Source organism: Cucurbita pepo, chromosome LG14 (genome assembly GCF_002806865.2).
Source record: "Cucurbita pepo subsp. pepo cultivar mu-cu-16 chromosome LG14, ASM280686v2, whole genome shotgun sequence".
Taxonomy (NCBI): domain Eukaryota; kingdom Viridiplantae; phylum Streptophyta; class Magnoliopsida; order Cucurbitales; family Cucurbitaceae; genus Cucurbita; species Cucurbita pepo.
The window spans coordinates 6,254,392-6,274,898 of record NC_036651.1 but is presented as its reverse complement, the minus strand read 5'-3'; the positions used below and the strand labels follow the sequence as shown (position 1 = coordinate 6,274,898).

General features: G+C 38.0%; 1 protein-coding gene across 1 annotated transcript; it reads right to left on the bottom strand.

The window, feature by feature from the left end:
* Positions 1 to 101: 101 nt before the first annotated feature.
* Positions 102 to 16,896, bottom strand: LOC111810751 (proteasome activator subunit 4). Its single transcript, XM_023697523.1, has 35 exons — positions 16,427 to 16,896; positions 15,660 to 15,762; positions 15,476 to 15,588; positions 15,061 to 15,183; positions 14,506 to 14,607; positions 14,249 to 14,414; positions 13,855 to 13,971; positions 13,706 to 13,773; positions 13,497 to 13,595; positions 13,203 to 13,419; positions 12,535 to 12,768; positions 12,324 to 12,451; positions 12,117 to 12,234; positions 11,241 to 11,441; positions 11,012 to 11,167; positions 10,855 to 10,931; positions 10,541 to 10,752; positions 10,095 to 10,308; positions 9,935 to 10,014; positions 9,715 to 9,832; positions 9,449 to 9,619; positions 8,846 to 9,014; positions 8,723 to 8,766; positions 8,603 to 8,645; positions 8,365 to 8,510; positions 8,148 to 8,239; positions 7,169 to 8,067; positions 6,169 to 6,435; positions 6,001 to 6,096; positions 5,584 to 5,762; positions 2,056 to 2,137; positions 1,732 to 1,856; positions 1,427 to 1,519; positions 457 to 610; positions 102 to 381 (listed from the first exon to the last, which is right to left on the bottom strand). The coding sequence occupies exons 1-35, from the start codon at positions 16,585 to 16,587 to the stop codon at positions 340 to 342; spliced, it is 5,409 nt and encodes a 1,802-aa protein (XP_023553291.1). The 5' UTR covers positions 16,588 to 16,896; the 3' UTR covers positions 102 to 339.
* Between the last annotated feature and the right edge of the window lie 3,611 nt (positions 16,897 to 20,507).

Below are 20,507 nucleotides of genomic sequence, written 5' to 3'. Positions count from 1 at the left end.
TTAATAATTTATTATTCAATTTTTTTCGTCCACAATATAATATTTTAATTAGTTGAGTTATGTAATTATATAAGAGCAAATAATAATAGAAAGCAAGGAAATGGGGCTAAGAACATTCATTTTAGATAGTCCGAATGTACCAGAAGATGAAGGCAGTAGGGACAGTGGCGCTTCATCTCGTTACTAAATTCTACGAGCCTCGAACAATGCAATACTTTGAACCGAGACAGCTCGATAACGAGGGCTGCAATAGAATATGATCAATAATGTTTATACAAGAATATCGACTCACTACATTCTTTTAACTATATCTTTTCCACCCAATTGTACACTATTTGATCAAGCGAAGTATGATGATGATGAGGACGTATCTGCCAGAATCTGCAAAAACACAAGGATAATAAGCGTCGATCCATCTCGAATATCAGATATATCATGCTAAAAGAATCATCCCACCTCTAGTTGTTCTTCATTAAATGAATCTTTCTGAATGTTCCAAGTATCGGCATGAGTCCTTCGAAACTCCGCAATGGCTTTTGTTACAGTAACTTTCACAGGTGATGGCTCCACGCTGATCCGAGCGAGCAGAGTGACGCACTCGGGCAGCCAACTGAAATAGTAGTAGATACAAGAAATTGTATGAATTTATATGTCTATATAGTTCAGATGGTTCAACTAGCAAAACTCCCCAAACCAGTCCCAGAGAAGATCCCAAGCGGGAAACCTAAACTTAAACCGTTCGGGTTGTCACGTGGATGTGCTAAGTATGTTGAATGATCATACACCCTAGCTAACTTGGAATCAGCCAACATATTTAGCATGGGTAGGAATTGAACTAATGAGGGAAACCACCGTTGAGGAATGTTCGGAAGAATTTATAAGTAAGCAATACATCTCCATTGGTACGAGATCTTTTGGGAAAACCAAAAGTAAAGCTACGAGAGCTTATGCTCAAAGTAGACAATATCATACCACTGTGGAGGTTCGCGATTCCTAACATGGTATCAGAGTCATGCCCTTAATTTAGTCATGTCAATAGAATCCTCGAATAAAAGGTATACTTTGTTCGAGTGCTCCATATGGATAAGGAGTCGAACCTTGATTAAGGGGAGGTTGTTCAAAGGCTCCATACTTTGTTCGAGGAGAGGATTGTTGAGGAATGTTGGGAGGAGTCCCACCTTGGCTAATTAAGGGGATAATCATGGGTTTTATAAGTAAGGAATACATCTCCATCGGTACGAGATCTTTTGGGAAAACCAAAAGTAAAGTCATGAGAGCTTACGCTCAAAGTGGACAATATCATACCATTGTGGCCGTCCGTGATTCCTAACAACCCTATACGAGTAAAATGCTTACTATATCGATTAACAAGCTTGGCTGTCCCAAGTATATTACAAAACAAGCTTTCAAGAATAAGCAGACATACCTCGGCATATCGTAAGGAGCTGACAAGACAGAAGCTGTCAAAGCAAGTACCGCACCGTGAACCGTAGCTAGAGACTGACCCGAACTTAAATTTCTGAAATCGACAACATAAAATTCTTTGAGACGATAGTACGTGCAATAAGTGCGGAATACATACCAATATAGCATTAAAGCCATACTAAAATGTCAAACATACAAGACATTGATTATCATTTCACATTCCTAAGGATAAAAACATGCCCATGAAAGTAATCAATGACGTTCTTTTATAAGGTAGATGACATTTATATGGGACTTGAAATTAACCTCTTTCTTCTCTTTGCTTGGAGATTATTTGCTTCCCTGCACGCTCGCTCACGGAAATCTCTAGCCAGATCTTCGTCCCCGCCCTTCATAAGGCCTGCTAGAACCGCTGCAGCATGCTCTCGTATCTGATTCAAATATTAGGTACGTTATCAAAAGACGATACGAATTGAGTCCTCGGCCAAGGGGCTTATTAAGTAACAAAATCGCTATCAGCGAAGCCTAGTGCATTGATATAACCGAGTCGGACTACATTTGAACTACAGAAGATAATTGTTTTCTTAACATACTCGCATAATTGTTAATAAATACGAATCAAGAACTTACCTCGACTTGGCTGTCTATAAGAAGCTTCTCAACAGTTCTCCAAATTTGTTGTTTCTCTGAACTTGTGAGAATGTACGTGTGCCTGTGTTTATTACCAAAAAAAAAAAAGGGTAAAAAATATACTAAAAGTAATTCAATATCGAATAAAATTGAGAGGTTAAGATTATGGCATCACGGAACAAGGACTTAATTCGAAGTCTTATGTAACAACATAGGCCCACCGCTAGCAAATATTGTCCGCTTTGGCCGGTTACATATCACCGTTAGCTTCACAGTTTTAAAACGTGTCTACTAGGAAGAGGTTTCCACACTCTTATAAGGAATGCTTCGTTTTCCTCTTCAACCGAATTGGGATCTCCCAATCCACCCCCTTGGAAGCCCAACGTCCTCGTTGGCACATCGCCCGATACCTGGCTCTGATACCATTTGTAACAACCCAAGCCCACCACTAGCAGATATTGTTCTCTTTGGGCTTTCTCTTTCGAGCTTCTCCTCAAGGTTTTTAAAACGTGTCTACTAGGGAGAGGTTTCCACGCTCTTATACGGAGTGCTTTGTTTTCCTCTCCAACCGATATGGGATCTCACAATCCACGGGGTCTAGCGTCCTCGCTAGCACTCCGCCCAGTGCCTGGCTTTGATACCATTTGTAACAGCCCAAGCCCAAGCCCGCCACTAGCAAATATTGTCCTATTTGAGCTTTCCCTCAAGGTTTTTAAAATGCGTCTGGTAGAGAGAGGTTTCACACCCTTATAAAGAATGTTTCGTTCTCCTCCCCCACCGACGTCTTATTTCCAAGTGGAACTAATTTAAAGAACAGAGGCATTGGTTCGAAGTAGAGTTATCGGACAGCCAACTAACAGTCTACCTGTACATGAATGACCGAAGATATGTCAAGGTAGCAGATCTTGTTCTCCAGTTAGAATCACCAGCTGAAGAGAGAATTACAGATATAACCTTCTGCAAATGAGGTTCCCAGAAGACCCTCCATTTAAGCAATTCAAAAGCTGCCTTTGCTAATGTTGACAAATCTTTATTTGATGTTTCCTTCATAACCAAAGAATAATGATTATAAGTAACCATACATAGTATTTGAATAAGATCTGTTCTATAAGTTGTACAATGGTGTTCTTGAGTTCTAAGGAGACAAAACGACACAAGAAACAAAACGCACGAGTCTCTTTATCGATCTAAGTCCATCAAAGCTCTCTAAATGTTCGAAAATTTTGCAACTTGCAATTAAATCAATCAAATATGCGCAATAGTAAAGTTCGGTTTTGCATACCTGCAACGAAATTACAGGATATAGAAGACCCACAATAACATCTAACAAATGAGATGACCTTCCGGACTTCATTGATGATATGAGAAAATGGAATAGCTGCAGAAGTGGAAGAGAGTTCAATAAATGATAGATTCTTGAAAGTTCAAAACAAATAGCTATCATATTTACCGTTTCCATCCATTTGACATCATCTTCTGAATCAACGTTCGAGTGTCCATTTTGAACTTCATTGTCCTTTGATGCGTCCAAGTTAGACGAATGGCTCGAGTTGTGTATGTTCTTTACTGCCTGAGTTGCGCGTTCAATAAATAGCTTAACCCATCTTTCTTCTTTAAGTTCAACACGAACATCTTCTTGTTGATCATGAGGATGAGATGCAAGAAGTCTAATGTTTGAGCAAACAACAGAGAGAGTCACACCTATTGCTTCCCTTACCTGTTCAAGAAAACCAACACCAAGTTTAAAGAAGAATTACATACACCTTTAGGAATCCCACACAATTCTTTAAGACATCTGTGCTTAGAAGCCCTATCTCTTAATTAACTAAACAAAATAATCACGACTCTCCATAATGGTATGATATTGTTTACTTTGAGCATAAGCTCTCATGGCTTTGCTTTGGGTTTCCCCAAAAAGCCTCATTCCAATGGAGATGTATTCCTTACTTATAAACCCACGATCATTCCCTAAATTAGTCAATGTGGGACTCCCTCCCAGCAACCCTCAACAATCCTCCCCTCGAACAAAGTACACTATAAAGCCTCCTCTTGAGGCCTATGGAGCCCTCGAACAGCTTCCCCTTAATCGAGGCTCGACTCCTTCTCTGGAGTCCTCGAACAAAATACACCCTTTGTTCGACACTTGAGTCACTTTTGACTACACCTTCGAGGCTCACAACTTTTTTGTTCAACATTTGAGGATTCTATTGACATGACTAAATTAAGGGCATGGTATGATATTGTCCACTTTGAGCATAAGTTCTTATGGCTTTACTTTGGGCTTCCCAAAGAGGCCTCTTTTAGTGGAGATGTATTCCTTACTTATAAACTTATGATCATTCCCTAAATTAGCCAACGTGGGACTCCCAATTATAACTTTAGGCTTTAGAAGACATGCAAGCAGAATGAAACTGTCAAAATATAATTGAATAGAACGGATGCACGCTTACTTGGGCAGAAGAATGACACATATTGCCAAGTAGCTCCTCGAGAAGTGTAATATGTAGGCGTATCTCCGCTGATGGCATTTTCGAAGGGGATAACTCTATAAGCGATGCTGATAGAAAAGCATAGCGCTTGGCTACAACAGTGGTAGTTGCTCCTGCAGGCAAAGGTCTAGCCAAACATTCCAGAATCTGTTGTCTTAAGAAAGGAACTCTTGTTCCATATTTCCCTTTTCCCGTGACCGCATAGCGTATACAAGCTGCCCACTCGGGTACGGATTCTACCGACTGTGCCAGAATAATATTCTGCAACTGGACCATAATCCAGCTTTCCCAAGCATCAAAAAGGCCATCAACATCAGAATGCAATATGCCAGCCAATGCTTCAGCAGCAACACATTGCTTAGACCTCTCACTCGAATTCGCAAATTCTTCCAATGTACTTTTTAGTGATGATAGAACAGTCATGCCACATTCCTGTATCAACCGTTTGAAAATCCGGGCAAAATTCGAGTAAAAGGTATCACTTCCTATCAATGATATCCAACTAGGAGTGCGAGGCCATGAAGCCGAGAAGTCGAAATAAAAACGGGTGATTGATTTGTCAGCTTGACTCTGGAAAGAAGAGTTTCTATGGTTTCCACCAGAGGCTGCAGCATCAGCATCAGTTATGTGAACATGAGAAAGACTATTAAAAGTCTCGTTGAAAAAACCGTCTTCTTGAAAAATTTGTGTCAAAGCTTTTTCGATGGATGACTTTGAATCTAATTGCATTTCCATAGGCGAGCCCTGTTCTTCCTGAACTGAAACTTTGTAAGGTGATTCTTTCAATAAAGTATTCAAGGCTGAGATTGCAAGAATCCTTGTTTGAGGGAGATGACTTTTCAAATTCATCAAGAAGTGACCTGGAAAAGCATTGACATACGAAATTCAAGAAATAGAAAACAAAAATAAATNTTCACACCCTTATAAAGAATGTTTCGTTCTCCTCCCCCACCGACGTCTTATTTCCAAGTGGAACTAATTTAAAGAACAGAGGCATTGGTTCGAAGTAGAGTTATCGGACAGCCAACTAACAGTCTACCTGTACATGAATGACCGAAGATATGTCAAGGTAGCAGATCTTGTTCTCCAGTTAGAATCACCAGCTGAAGAGAGAATTACAGATATAACCTTCTGCAAATGAGGTTCCCAGAAGACCCTCCATTTAAGCAATTCAAAAGCTGCCTTTGCTAATGTTGACAAATCTTTATTTGATGTTTCCTTCATAACCAAAGAATAATGATTATAAGTAACCATACATAGTATTTGAATAAGATCTGTTCTATAAGTTGTACAATGGTGTTCTTGAGTTCTAAGGAGACAAAACGACACAAGAAACAAAACGCACGAGTCTCTTTATCGATCTAAGTCCATCAAAGCTCTCTAAATGTTCGAAAATTTTGCAACTTGCAATTAAATCAATCAAATATGCGCAATAGTAAAGTTCGGTTTTGCATACCTGCAACGAAATTACAGGATATAGAAGACCCACAATAACATCTAACAAATGAGATGACCTTCCGGACTTCATTGATGATATGAGAAAATGGAATAGCTGCAGAAGTGGAAGAGAGTTCAATAAATGATAGATTCTTGAAAGTTCAAAACAAATAGCTATCATATTTACCGTTTCCATCCATTTGACATCATCTTCTGAATCAACGTTCGAGTGTCCATTTTGAACTTCATTGTCCTTTGATGCGTCCAAGTTAGACGAATGGCTCGAGTTGTGTATGTTCTTTACTGCCTGAGTTGCGCGTTCAATAAATAGCTTAACCCATCTTTCTTCTTTAAGTTCAACACGAACATCTTCTTGTTGATCATGAGGATGAGATGCAAGAAGTCTAATGTTTGAGCAAACAACAGAGAGAGTCACACCTATTGCTTCCCTTACCTGTTCAAGAAAACCAACACCAAGTTTAAAGAAGAATTACATACACCTTTAGGAATCCCACACAATTCTTTAAGACATCTGTGCTTAGAAGCCCTATCTCTTAATTAACTAAACAAAATAATCACGACTCTCCATAATGGTATGATATTGTTTACTTTGAGCATAAGCTCTCATGGCTTTGCTTTGGGTTTCCCCAAAAAGCCTCATTCCAATGGAGATGTATTCCTTACTTATAAACCCACGATCATTCCCTAAATTAGTCAATGTGGGACTCCCTCCCAGCAACCCTCAACAATCCTCCCCTCGAACAAAGTACACTATAAAGCCTCCTCTTGAGGCCTATGGAGCCCTCGAACAGCTTCCCCTTAATCGAGGCTCGACTCCTTCTCTGGAGTCCTCGAACAAAATACACCCTTTGTTCGACACTTGAGTCACTTTTGACTACACCTTCGAGGCTCACAACTTTTTTGTTCAACATTTGAGGATTCTATTGACATGACTAAATTAAGGGCATGGTATGATATTGTCCACTTTGAGCATAAGTTCTTATGGCTTTACTTTGGGCTTCCCAAAGAGGCCTCTTTTAGTGGAGATGTATTCCTTACTTATAAACTTATGATCATTCCCTAAATTAGCCAACGTGGGACTCCCAATTATAACTTTAGGCTTTAGAAGACATGCAAGCAGAATGAAACTGTCAAAATATAATTGAATAGAACGGATGCACGCTTACTTGGGCAGAAGAATGACACATATTGCCAAGTAGCTCCTCGAGAAGTGTAATATGTAGGCGTATCTCCGCTGATGGCATTTTCGAAGGGGATAACTCTATAAGCGATGCTGATAGAAAAGCATAGCGCTTGGCTACAACAGTGGTAGTTGCTCCTGCAGGCAAAGGTCTAGCCAAACATTCCAGAATCTGTTGTCTTAAGAAAGGAACTCTTGTTCCATATTTCCCTTTTCCCGTGACCGCATAGCGTATACAAGCTGCCCACTCGGGTACGGATTCTACCGACTGTGCCAGAATAATATTCTGCAACTGGACCATAATCCAGCTTTCCCAAGCATCAAAAAGGCCATCAACATCAGAATGCAATATGCCAGCCAATGCTTCAGCAGCAACACATTGCTTAGACCTCTCACTCGAATTCGCAAATTCTTCCAATGTACTTTTTAGTGATGATAGAACAGTCATGCCACATTCCTGTATCAACCGTTTGAAAATCCGGGCAAAATTCGAGTAAAAGGTATCACTTCCTATCAATGATATCCAACTAGGAGTGCGAGGCCATGAAGCCGAGAAGTCGAAATAAAAACGGGTGATTGATTTGTCAGCTTGACTCTGGAAAGAAGAGTTTCTATGGTTTCCACCAGAGGCTGCAGCATCAGCATCAGTTATGTGAACATGAGAAAGACTATTAAAAGTCTCGTTGAAAAAACCGTCTTCTTGAAAAATTTGTGTCAAAGCTTTTTCGATGGATGACTTTGAATCTAATTGCATTTCCATAGGCGAGCCCTGTTCTTCCTGAACTGAAACTTTGTAAGGTGATTCTTTCAATAAAGTATTCAAGGCTGAGATTGCAAGAATCCTTGTTTGAGGGAGATGACTTTTCAAATTCATCAAGAAGTGACCTGGAAAAGCATTGACATACGAAATTCAAGAAATAGAAAACAAAAATAAATTGATTCATCACAAAAATCACTCATCAAACCTGCAGTTTCACCGAGGATCTTTGAGGAGCTCGGATTATTCCGGGATGCCATCGCCAATAAAAGCAAAACTCTGTTAGCCATCAAATTGTACCTACATAAAATGAAGGAAACATTTAATTTGATTTAAAAATCCCACAAGTACAAGCCATCATAGTGTGCAATTGTCCCTCAAAGTCGGGCGATGAACATAACCGATCTTCCAAATAAGAAATTTACCGCCAGTGTAAGCTGGTAGAATCGAAACTCATCGAACTAAGCTGAGAAACCAGATCAGCAAAATCCATTTCACCCATTTGTTTCTCGGATGCTAAGAAAATACTCTTAGATACTCCAGAAAAATGAATGTTAAATTTGACAAATAGCTGCAGAAAATCACATGAGGTATTATTACTGAAGGTTCTTCATTAATGATAATATCGAAACTGCCATCGAATTATTTTGGAGGTTGCTTTACCTCATTGATTGCTTTCTGGGCTTTCAGTGATTCATGATGGGAGCTTCAGGAGAAAACGAGAATAAGCGAACACGACAGATATTTAAATGAAATGGATTCAAGGCAGGAAAAAGAAGTTACCTTGAAAGAATTCCAAAAATAAATGACGAAAACGACTTCGAATCCTGGTAGAGAAAGGAAAATATATCATGAACATTTCATTACTAATGTACTCTGTTCAAATACTTGTATTATGATAGTTACCACTGTCATGTGCTTAAGAACTGTTTGGGTGGCAAGAATTGCACAGGAACCTAGTACAGCATATTCAGGCGAGTCAGGGTTCTTTAAATTCTCAGAAAGAGAAAGAACACACTTTGAAATCATAGATGGCCATCTCTTTAGCAACTTCATAAGAGATTTTCCAGCAAGTCTGAGCAGTAAGTCAAAATTTTAAATTAAAGCACTTATAATACAGAGTTAGAGATCATATATGAAATAGACAAATCAGAAATATGCAGAATTGATATCAATGTATTAGGATCATGAAGGGATTGATATCAATGTACTTAAGCCCAATACCTAACGGGAAAATGTAGCCGACCGTGTTACTAGAACATAGTCAATCCTAATTATTGATCCTGTCCCTTAAGCGTTAATCTCGTTCCTTATAATAGTAAATTCCATAGAAGAATTATGAAAACGTCAGACGAGCCTGACCAATTCAGTTCGGTTAAGTCGGTTCTGATGTCCACCACTATCTTCAAAAGGTTCACTTCTTTATAATGCACAGAGCAAGATTAAATGTTTGCAATAATATTCAGTAGATAGTACCATGTCTACAGGGTAATGCCTTAGAAGACTTACACTCGAACAGTTTCGTAACTGTGCAAGGAGAGATTCAAGAGATCATCCACCAAAAGAATCACATGCTCCGATGGACAGAAATTTCCAGCAACTCGGTATAAATGGTACGATGATTGTGACGATCTCCACGTACTGTGCATGTATGCTTTGTCAATAAGTGCCCACCTCGGCCTGATGAAAAAATTAAGAAAAATACTTATACCGAGTAAAGTACGATAATATTACCGAGTGAAGTCTTTAAAAACGAAAGGAACAGAAAATGCTACCTTTTTTTGCCTTTCGAGCGAGTGGACATGATGAAATTTGTAGGAGGCTCAATAATAGCAGCAGATTCCAACTTCCAAGCATGCCTATGGTTGGACCATTCATCGTATTCCAAACTACCTATACGAAAGAAAAAACATTAGTTGTTTTACGAAGAGATACGAATAGGAGTTGGGCCAAAGATAAAAACACGAAGTGTAGCCAAGACAATGAGTACTTTACCATAATTTCCTAAAGCATCCATTATGCGAATAATGAGTATCAATAAAACACTGTCATCAGCTTTCTTTTCCAGCAAATACCTGCTCACGACACGATAAAAGTAGCGATCAGCATATTAGACCATGACAAACTGAAAACAAAAATAAGATTCATGATGAACCTGCAGGCTGCGTGTATTATATCTGCCGCTTTTTCCCTTAATTTAGTGGAGCCAACACTTGGACCTGATGCCCCAGCTATAAAGAAAGAAGGAACTGGACTTCCAACCTTCCCATTCTTGAAGGATGGAATGAAATCAGGCATGCAAGACAAAACACCTTGCAATGAAGAATCAATCTGCAATAGAATCACTTTCAAGTGATCTTTCTCGTCTCCTGCATGATCAAATAGCGTAGTGTTATTACTTCGTTTCTTGCATAACGATAATCTTCAGGCAAAAGACAACAATCGAACATATTAATGTAGTGAGCTACTGATGGGATCTTTGAAATCAGTGAGCTCTTTATTTCTTGTTAAAAAAACGCCCAAAAAAATGTCGGTGAACTCCGAAAACCACTCGTATCCTTCCTGACAAAATCTACCTAAAGGAACAATAATGTACAGCACCTGGATCAGCATGAGTTTTGCTTTCACAAATTTTTAACAGATCATCCAAAGCTGATTGAAAATGAAGATCCAACAATTCATTTGCAAACTGAATTTCTGCATCATTTGGAATGTGCCACTTGGGGATCAATAATGGTGACGCGTCATCTGAATAATCTTTCGTACTGATCCATTCCTCTAATGCTGGAGCATCAGGATGACGTATCGTGCACCTGGAAACCAGAAATTTAAACTTCCAAATGAATTGGGAAAAAGAGTAAAGAGATGGATATAGGAAGATCGACTAGAATGGTAATGGAAAGAGATGGGCATACATGTACTGATCAATAGGATAATAGAGAATCAAACTCCCTAGGAGAGACCGGAGAAGATGATCGGCAGCCCCATTTACCTGTCGTACGACCATAAGAAAAAATTTCAAAACGGACGAAACAAACCACAAGCATAAAGATAAAGTAAGCAGACATTGACCTTCCAAGATGGTGAATCAAAACCACAAGCAATAGTTTCCTTGAATTGGTCTTTATAAGGAAGTAGTGCTGGGCCTCCATAACTGACGGCTACAGATAACATCTTCAAGTGATAGTCAATTGCAGTTTCAAGAGCTGGAGAAAGTGCTGGTTTTCCCTGAAAAGAAAATTGTTATAATTCTTCACATGTTATCAAATTATTGACACAAAATTTGTAAAGTTAAATGAACCTTGGATTTTCCTTCCCCTCCCAATCCTGTACTAGGCATTGTTTTCATATTGGATATAGCAGATAACAAAACTGGCGCAACAAGTTGAGCAACGGCCTCTTCTGGGTCGGAATGAACACATGCACAACAAAGAAGTCCAACCTCTGCCACTGCACCTGGAAGAATATTTGTCTTGACAAATTTCGAAATTTTCTTCAAAGCCTGCAAGTGGTAAAAGACAATAAAATTATGCCCTGTGGGAAATTACAAAAAGAAAGGGCAAATAAGGGACGAACCCTTTGCCAAAGGGAGTATGAGAGCGGCAGACTACGGGTATGAACACCAAGTAAGAGCCAAATAAGAAAGATGATAAATGGAAAATCCCACATCGGTTGGGGAGGAGAACGAAACACCCTTTATAAGGGTGTGGAAACCTCTCCCTAGCAGACACGTTTTAAAAACCTTGAGGGGAAGCCCAAAGAGGACAATATTTGCTAACGGTGGGTCTGGGCTGTTACAAATGGTATCAAAGCCAGACACCGAACGATATGCCAACGGGTAGGCTGAGCCCCAAAGGGGGTGGACGTGAGACGATGTGCCAGTAAGGACGCTGAGCCCCGAAGGGTATGGATTTTGTGGGGGCCCCACATCGATTGGAGAAAGGAATGAGTGTCAGTGAGGACACTGGACCTCGAAGGGGGGTGGATGATCCCACATCGGGTGAAGAGGAGAACGAAACACCCTTTATAAGGGTGTGGAAACCTCTACCTAGTAAACGCGTTTTAAAAACCTTGAGGGAAAGCTCGAAAGGGAAAGCCTAAAGAGGACAATATCTGCTAACAGTGGGATTGGGCTGTTACAAAAACAAAGCTGAAGCAGTGTTGAAGTCTATGAAACCTGAGCAAATAATGGTTTTGAAAGCCTTCCAAGCAATATCTCAAGCATACAGTAGTAGTAAGGTCCATCATCAACCAGAAAAGTTCCTGAAGTTGATGAAGAAAGTAGACCTTCATTCCTGCCAAAGCAATTAGTAACGTCTGAATATCGATTTAGCAATTGAAAACAGATTAAAAGAACGATTAGGCCAAAAGTTCCATTACTTACAGAACGCTGCTAGGTTCCAGGTGCAGAAGTAAGGAGAATAAGCGACATAAGAACTCATCCAACCATTCGGAAAATCGGATCATTGGAATAATAGACAGCTCGTCTAAGTTATCATTCAAAGAAGCTAACTGCAAATTATGTTTTGATCATCAGAGGCAGAGTTAAGGAGAAATCAGACCAAAATGAATGTCGTTGTAACTTGTGTACTCACATTGGAGAATAGAGAACCAATTAATTGCATGGTGGCCAGAGTTTTAGGAGGATCATTGGCATCCATACCAAGTAAGGCATTGGATAGTGAAACCATGAGAAGATTAACGAACTCGTCATCAGCAACAAGATCGACTGACTGTACAGCTGAAGCTGATAAAGCTGTCAGAAACAACGGACGCCCAACAAATGCAACCGACATAACAGCAGTTTTCAACTGGTGGGTAGCAGTCATCTGGATAAACAAAATGGAGAAGTAAACTAATCACAAGCAACGACAAAACACTTCCAACCAAATAAAAGAGCATACGGAATTTATTTTGCAATGGGAAACCCTCAAACGACTCGTAGACTCAAGTAAAGGTTAAATAAAATAAAGCCTGCACACACCACGGAAACAGGACCTAACATGTTAGTTTAGATGAACTTTTCATTTTCATCTAAAAAACCTAATAAAAACATTTAACCTGGTATTCAATCGACCGAAAATACCATAATAGATCAATTTCAGTCGGCTTTATAAAATAGATTTTTGTCAGATTCCGCTATAAGGAAACGAACGTACTTGGTTTGGTGTCAATTACGAGTCAAAACAACACAGCCCACGTACAAATGACATATCCTAATTTTAGGGATATAAGCGTTTTAAGAAAAGGCAATATGACTAACCGTCTCCAAGGCCATATGAAATCGTGAGGCCACGAAGGGAAGAACCAAAGAAGGCTCTACATAAGATAAAATAGAGGTCGCGGCTGCAACGGTTTCAGATAGATGTTCATTTTTGCTATACTGACCACGATCGATTAACTTCAGGATTGTATTGACAAAAGATTTTCTTCCTGATGGTCCTAAATACAGCTTGTTCTGATTATTCTCATCTGCTTTCCTGGAATAACAGTACTTTATTAGAAAGCCATAATGGTTAACAATATGTTCTGCTAACCAAATAAGGGAAATTCTCACTGCTCAGCTTGAAGCCGTTTCCGGAAGGTAATAACCAAATGAAGCAAAAACCGCTCTAACACGTAAGTCCAACGCCCACCATTAGAAGGATGATAATATCTGTTACAATTTTTTTTTTTTTTTTTTTCTGTGAGATTTAATTGAAAATAATAGAAAGAGAAGTTTTGTAGACATAAAAATAGCAAGCTTTAAAATGACAATGAACTCACTGTTCGAGAAGGTTGACCAATTTCTCGAGGTGAAACTGTGCTGAACTACCAGGTTTGAGTAGATATACCTGTAATTTAAACATTAACACACGTTTTTATAATATCTCCCATGAATATCAGATCATAGAAGCTCGATAAAATCAACTTACGATTGATTTTGCAATGGCTTTAGATGGGGTGCCCATCTTATTGGAAAACAAGAACCTCGTGTTTCGGGGAACGTCCACAGAGAATGGATATGATCCACTACCATTTGCCACTGGAACCTACAATTTTTTCACATGAAGGATAATTATAACAAAATGAACCACAAAAAAGGTCTCTAGCATAATCGACATATTGAACTTTATGAATGACATCATAGGACAAGGTTCGTGCTCAACTACAACCAGGTAACTAACAAACAGAATCCACCCGTCGATTATTTAAGACGATCCTTAAATTTGCAGTTCATGAAGCTCAACTAACGCGTAGCAACCAGCAAGGTACTTCTAACCAATATCTAACATAATTAAAAATAACTTGCAAAGTTCACATACTCACCTCAAACATGTTCAAGAACCTAGTGAAAAGCGTAGGCAAGAAACGCTCCCAGTCTATGAAACTGTAATTCTTGACGACACGAGCTATAATGGCAGCCCACTGACTGTTCCAGAATTGGCAATTTGGAATCGAGTCCCAGTACCGCATACACTCTTCAATCCAATTGCTATCATACAGTGGCAGGAAGTTATAATCTGATAAGTGAGCTAAAAACAAATACTACAAATGAAAGTTCACATATGAAAAAAACTCCTTACTGTGTGAAAAAGTCTTGGTTGTCTAAATTGGTAGGAAGAAACAGTCTGACAAAACCAGAACCTTCAAAGGATGAATTATGCCAAGGATTTTCCAACATAGATCTGCAAAATTGACCAAGTTAAGTCGAGAATTAATTGGAAAAAAAATGTGGGTGACCGGTCCGTAGATGACCTTTTATGCATTGACGATAGAAATGAGAACACGAATTTTTTTACAACCAAAAGTTTAGGAACAATTTTCTTATTTGCATGACCGAGAGTATACGAAAAATTTATCGTAATCGAGGGTTTCGAAGCTAATTTTCACACACCTTCAACGATTCCTAGCTAGTGTCTGATACTACAACTTATCGAGTTAACACGAGTATTTAGAGAGTAGCTACTAACTCAATATCACCACCTAAGAGCATTTGGATTTACAGCTCATCCTTTTCGCCACTACGTCACTCCGTGGTACTATATATATTTTAGAATATATGCATAAAAAAACTAAACAAAACAAAAATAAGAAAGCGAAGAAAATTTGGAATACAACGAATAGCGTCATAGCACCACCTAAACTCTGTCCATATATCGGCAGCAGAACCGGCTGGGAAGAATCTCCGGCAAGACCTTACAAGAGAGGTAATCGCTTCAAAATGCCGCTGTCTTAATCTCCAACCTTCTGGACCAGTGTTCCTGATAGAAAGAACAAAAAAAAAAAGCTCTCAGAACAGATTACGAAGCAAATTAGCAAACAAATACAAGCAATCATGGATATTTTACAGTTCATAGACCAGGATCCGAACATTAGCTATTAAAACGATCAGTCTGAAAGTGATGATGAAACCCACACTACCAATTTAGAAATGAATGAACTTAATACTAACAAGCACGATGAGTTTTAAGTGACATGAAAAACCCTTCGCAAGACGATTTAACATATTCCGTGTTCTAATAACCATCACAGTTTCTTGTTAGGATGACTAACCTAGTAAAATGCGTATGAACCAGAGTGTCGTACAACGGTCGCCACTGAACTTTCAAGGAAAGCCTCTTCGAATACTTATTTAGTATCCTGACTAGAATATTTCCCCATCTGACCTATAAAAATAAATACAATCTTCCTTTAGCAACAATAAATATAAAACCTTTCAAACGTAAAAAATCCGTACCTGAGCATACAGCTTGCCTTGTGACATATGAAACAACTCTAACCCAATATCTACAACAGCAGCCACATCCTCCAACGACACTTCGCTTTTCGCTTTGATAAAACTGCACGATAAGCATCTAAGTCGTTACATTCATGACTAACACTCTCTCGAAAATCGGAGAGGGAACGTAGCTACAAAAGTACTAAAGCACGACCAACATAGCAAATGAAATCCAAACAATCAATAATATCCTGGACAGTTCTTCCTAGTCTCCCCCTCATTTCAGCTCAAATTTTAACAAATCATTAAGTCGTCATTCCTTATAGTATTTGCAGAAAAGTTCTGCCACTCAAGCTAATTAGCGCACCTTTCCCTGAACTAATTACTTCCACCAGAAGTCCAGATATCCAAGAACACAGAAATAAAGATCTTTGTATGATCCGGGGTAGCAGGACAGCTCCACATGCTTAGTAAATAAATAGAATTCCTAGATTTCCGGAGACATACTAATCCATAGTAGGAGTATTATAAGCAAAGGGAAACATGTTTTTCGAGGGAAACGAGTGACCCAATTCAGATTAACTGAGTTTAAAGATGGTTAAAGCCCTTAAACCTCGATTAATTGCTAAATCCTCATAGTATTAAAGAAGCTAATCCCAAAAAAAAGAGAAAAAAGCAAACAAAGTTAAAGAAGTAAGAGAGGGAAGAAGAGGAAGTAAACAGTGATTGAAAAGCAAAAGAAATTAAGAGGCGAATCAGAATCAAGGAAAAGGGGAAATACTGACAGGTCAATAACGGAGACCCATTTGAGAGTGGAATAAACAGAATCAAGATCATCAGGGCGATAAGAATCGTTGAGGGAATTGACGACGAGAGCGAAAGATTCCTTCTCCTTGTGGGTATCAAGAGCAACAGGGGGAGGAAGCCAAGCATTGTAGAGATGCATTCTGGGAATCCAAAACGAAGATTCAAAAGGTGAGAGAAGTGCAGATTGGGAAGAATCGAAATAGTGAAAGGGGGGAAGGATGGATTGAAGGTTTTTGTGGGTTCTTGAGGGGGAAGAAGAACAGGAGGTAATAGAACAGAGCGAGGAAAAGGGGAAATGTAAAAATGGAGATTTGGAAATTTGGAAATTTGGAAATTTGGAAATTTGGAAATGGGTTTTAGCAATTTCGATCCTCTGGTTTTCTTTTTCAACAAGAAAGTTATGACTTGCTTAGCCTTGCCTTTGGCGTTGCGTAGGAACACACACGTTGACGCACAGTCACACCCTACAGCTTAGAGAGAGAGAGACGACGAGGAGAGATAAAAGAAATTGACATGTTTTTATTCCTAATATCTTTATTTAATTTTAATTTTTTTTTTTTTAACTTATTTATCTTTTAAAAAAAAATTAATTTTTAATTTTGCCCAATAAATCAATTATAAATGTTAAATATTTTTAATTTTCATAATAATCTTAAACTTGAATTGTAACCTCATTTTCATGGGATCTTATCGAAAAATGTCAACTTGGAATCTATTACGTGATATCCCACATCGGTTGGGGAGGAGAACGAAACACCGAATGTTAGACGAACACGACTCTCTACATGGTATCAGAGACATGCCCTAGATAGATTGGTAAATCTTCAAATGTCGAACAAAGGACTCTAAAAGAAAAGGAGTCAATCTTCCTCGAAGGCATAGTAAAAAATAACTAAGACTTCAAAAGAGTCGAGCCTCGGGAGGTGTTGGATGATGAAAGTCCCACATCGGCTAATTTAGGGAATGATTATGGGTTTATAATCAACGAATACTCTCCCCCCATTGGTATGAGACCTCTTGGGGGAGACCAAAGCAAAGTCATGAGAACTTACACTCAAAGTTGATAATATCATATCATTGTGGAGTTTCGTGTTTGAAACCTTTCCTAGAAAATAGAAAAGGAAATATTTTGAGGGGAGAGATTGCCTGAGATATTTAACGAGGGTCGAAATTTTTTCTTATTTTTTAACTGCCATCGTATGAGATAATGAATGCGTGTATGACCAGTGTCACGGTTTTGCTCGTCCAGCGCGTGTTGCTTTTTGTTTATAGTTATATAACATTACTTTCAAACTCGCTTTCGAAAATTTATCTTTCCTCATTTTTTAAAATCTTCTTCTCAAAACAAGGCCAGAGGCTCGAGCATACGTTGTTGGGCTGTAGGCAACGCGAATCCAAATTGGCTTGACTCACTTAGTATTAGGAGTACGTGTTGCACAATCACAAAGTCCACTACTAAGAAAAGTGTGATTGTGATGGATCGAGATATTTAACAAGGGCCGAAAATTTCTCTTATTTTTTTAACGGCTATCATATGAGATAATGAATGCGCGCATGGTTAATGTCACAGTTATGCTCGTCCAGCGCGTGTTGCTTTTTGCTTATAGTTATATAACATTACTCTCAAACTCGCTTTCGAAAATTTATCTTTTCCCATTTTCTAAAATCTTCTTCTCAAAACAAGGCCAGAGGCTCGAGCATACGTTGTTGGGCCGTAGGCAACGCGAACCCAATTGGCTTGACTCACTCGGTATTAGGAGTACGTGCTGCACAATCACAAAAGTCCACTACTAAGAAAAGTGTGATTGTGACAGTCAGCAACGTATGAAACTTGAGTTCATCCACAGCATCCAATGACTATCTCGAGTCAGTTATTCGTTTTCCGAACTCCGAAGTATATACTTTTTGGTAACTTTGGGATGTGACTAGGCAAATAACAAAAGATGGTGGCCTTGATGACGTGGCTTCCAAATTTTCTATTGGTTCTTAAATTGAATAAATCATTTAACTTTTTGGCAAAAAGAAAAAAAGAAAAAAAAAATCTTTATTTATTTTATTTATTTATTTATTTTTCCGAGTCAAGTAGGACTCAGCAAAGTCTTTTTATATCTCAATTTTCACCTTTTTGGGAACTACCGTCAAATGGCCCACTCTTTTTAGATTATGAACCAAAAATAAAAGGAATATCTATTAATATTTAAATATTTTTTGGTTCAGTCTCGTACAAATTTATTGTACATGAAAGAGAACAATTTCGATCAAATCATTTACAATAATTATAAAAGTGTTATTAAGATAGAGCACATACTGCTCAAGTTTACCTGTGAGATCCCTGTTGACGAGAAGAACGAAATATTCTTTAAAGGGTGTGGAAACCTCTCCCCAGCAAATTACGTTTTAAAAACTTCGAGAGGAAGCCCAAGAGGGAAAGTCAAAATAAGACAATATTTGTTAACGGTGGGTTTGAGCTTTTACAAATGGTATCCAAGCCAGACACTGCCAGCGAGAGGCTGAGCCCTGAAGGGAGGTAGACATCAGGTGGTGTGTCAGCAAGGACGCTGGCTCCAGATGGGTGGATTGTTAGATCCCACGTCAATTGGGGAGGAGAATGAAACCTTCTTTAAAGGGTGTGGAAACCTCTCCAACCTTGAAGGAAAAGTTCAAAGAATACCATATTTACTAGCGAGATTTAGGATTTTAAGAATAAATTTAAGAAAATGATTTAGGTATTTTAGAAAAAATGTTGAGAAATTTTAGGAATAAATTGACTACCATCTATTATAAATATACTTATCCACCCTACTTAGTTCATCGTCCCAATCCAGAGTGTCTTCTCGATTGGTCTCAACAAAGAATAAAATGGGCGAGTATTTGGTTTTTTATAAACCATATAAAATAATAAATTATTTTACTAAAAATAAGAAAAATACTTAATTAAGAAAATTACGAGTTATAGGACATAAATCTCAACAATCACAAAATCATTTTTCCGCCCCTTTTCCATTCATCTATAGCCATTCAATTTCACCCCTCGTTGGTTCGGCCATTTGTCACTCCTTCTAGAAAACCCATCTTCGACGTCAATTCTACCCAATTCCTGACTTCTTTTTCCGGAAAAAGAAAATTTGTCATCAACCACCTATTTTCACTCTCAACGGAAAAAAACACGTTGATCAAGAACGCTATAGCACGACACGGGTTTTTCTAAACAAGACTAAAGTATGAACATGCTTAATTATCTATGACACTAATGGTTATTCCTTACATTATATTTACGTGTTTTGTTCGTCCAATTATTTACATTATATTTATTTTGAAATTGGAGACATGATTTCATAAATTTGAGTTCAAATAATAAATAAATAAAGCGTATTTTAATTTATTTTCATAAAAAAAATAATAACTAAAGATTAAAATAAAGTTAATAGAATATAAAAAAAAAGGTTTTTTTTTAGTGGAAGATATACATGGCAAAACACAAATTGATAAAAGTTGGATTTCCGTGCAAAATGTTTTTCCCGACTTTTTAATTATTTTTTTAGTTCAGTTTTGGTCCACTTTTTGTCGTTTGCTTTTTACTTTTTATTTTTTATTTTTCAATTAATTAATTAATTAATTAATTAATTATATAGATGGATATAGATATCACTAACTTCGTGTCTAGGAATATTCGCTTCACATTCAACAATTTCGACTTTTTTTTTTCTTTAGAAAATTAGGACAATTTTTTTAAAAAATAAATTGTTTAAAAAATTAATGTAGAAATCACATAGATATATGGTTTAAAAAAAGATGTGTAGTCCATATTTCGTTTTCTTTTTTTAATTCAACGGAATTCCAACATTTGAGCTATTAATCCAGAGTATATAGTTAAGCATTTGAGTTCAACGAGACAGAGGGTGGGAAAACTATAACCTCTAATTCTTCGGTCATATATATATATATAGACACCGTGGGAGAACTGGAGCCTTTAATCTTTTAGTCAGATAACTAAAACCTCTAATCTTTTGGTTATATATATATATATATATATATATATATATATATATATATATATAT

Coding starts and splice junctions, on each gene's coding strand:
- LOC111810751 (XM_023697523.1), bottom strand. CDS start 16,587: ATGCATCTCTACAATGCTTGGCTTCCTCCCCCTGTTGCTCTTGATACC. Junction 9,015..9,448: donor AGTTACGAAACTGTTCGAGT/GTAAGTCTTCTA, acceptor CTTACTGCTCAG/ACTTGCTGGAAAATCTCTTA. Junction 8,068..8,147: donor GATCCTCGGTGAAACTGCAG/GTTTGATGAGTG, acceptor ATGCTTTTCCAG/GTCACTTCTTGATGAATTTG.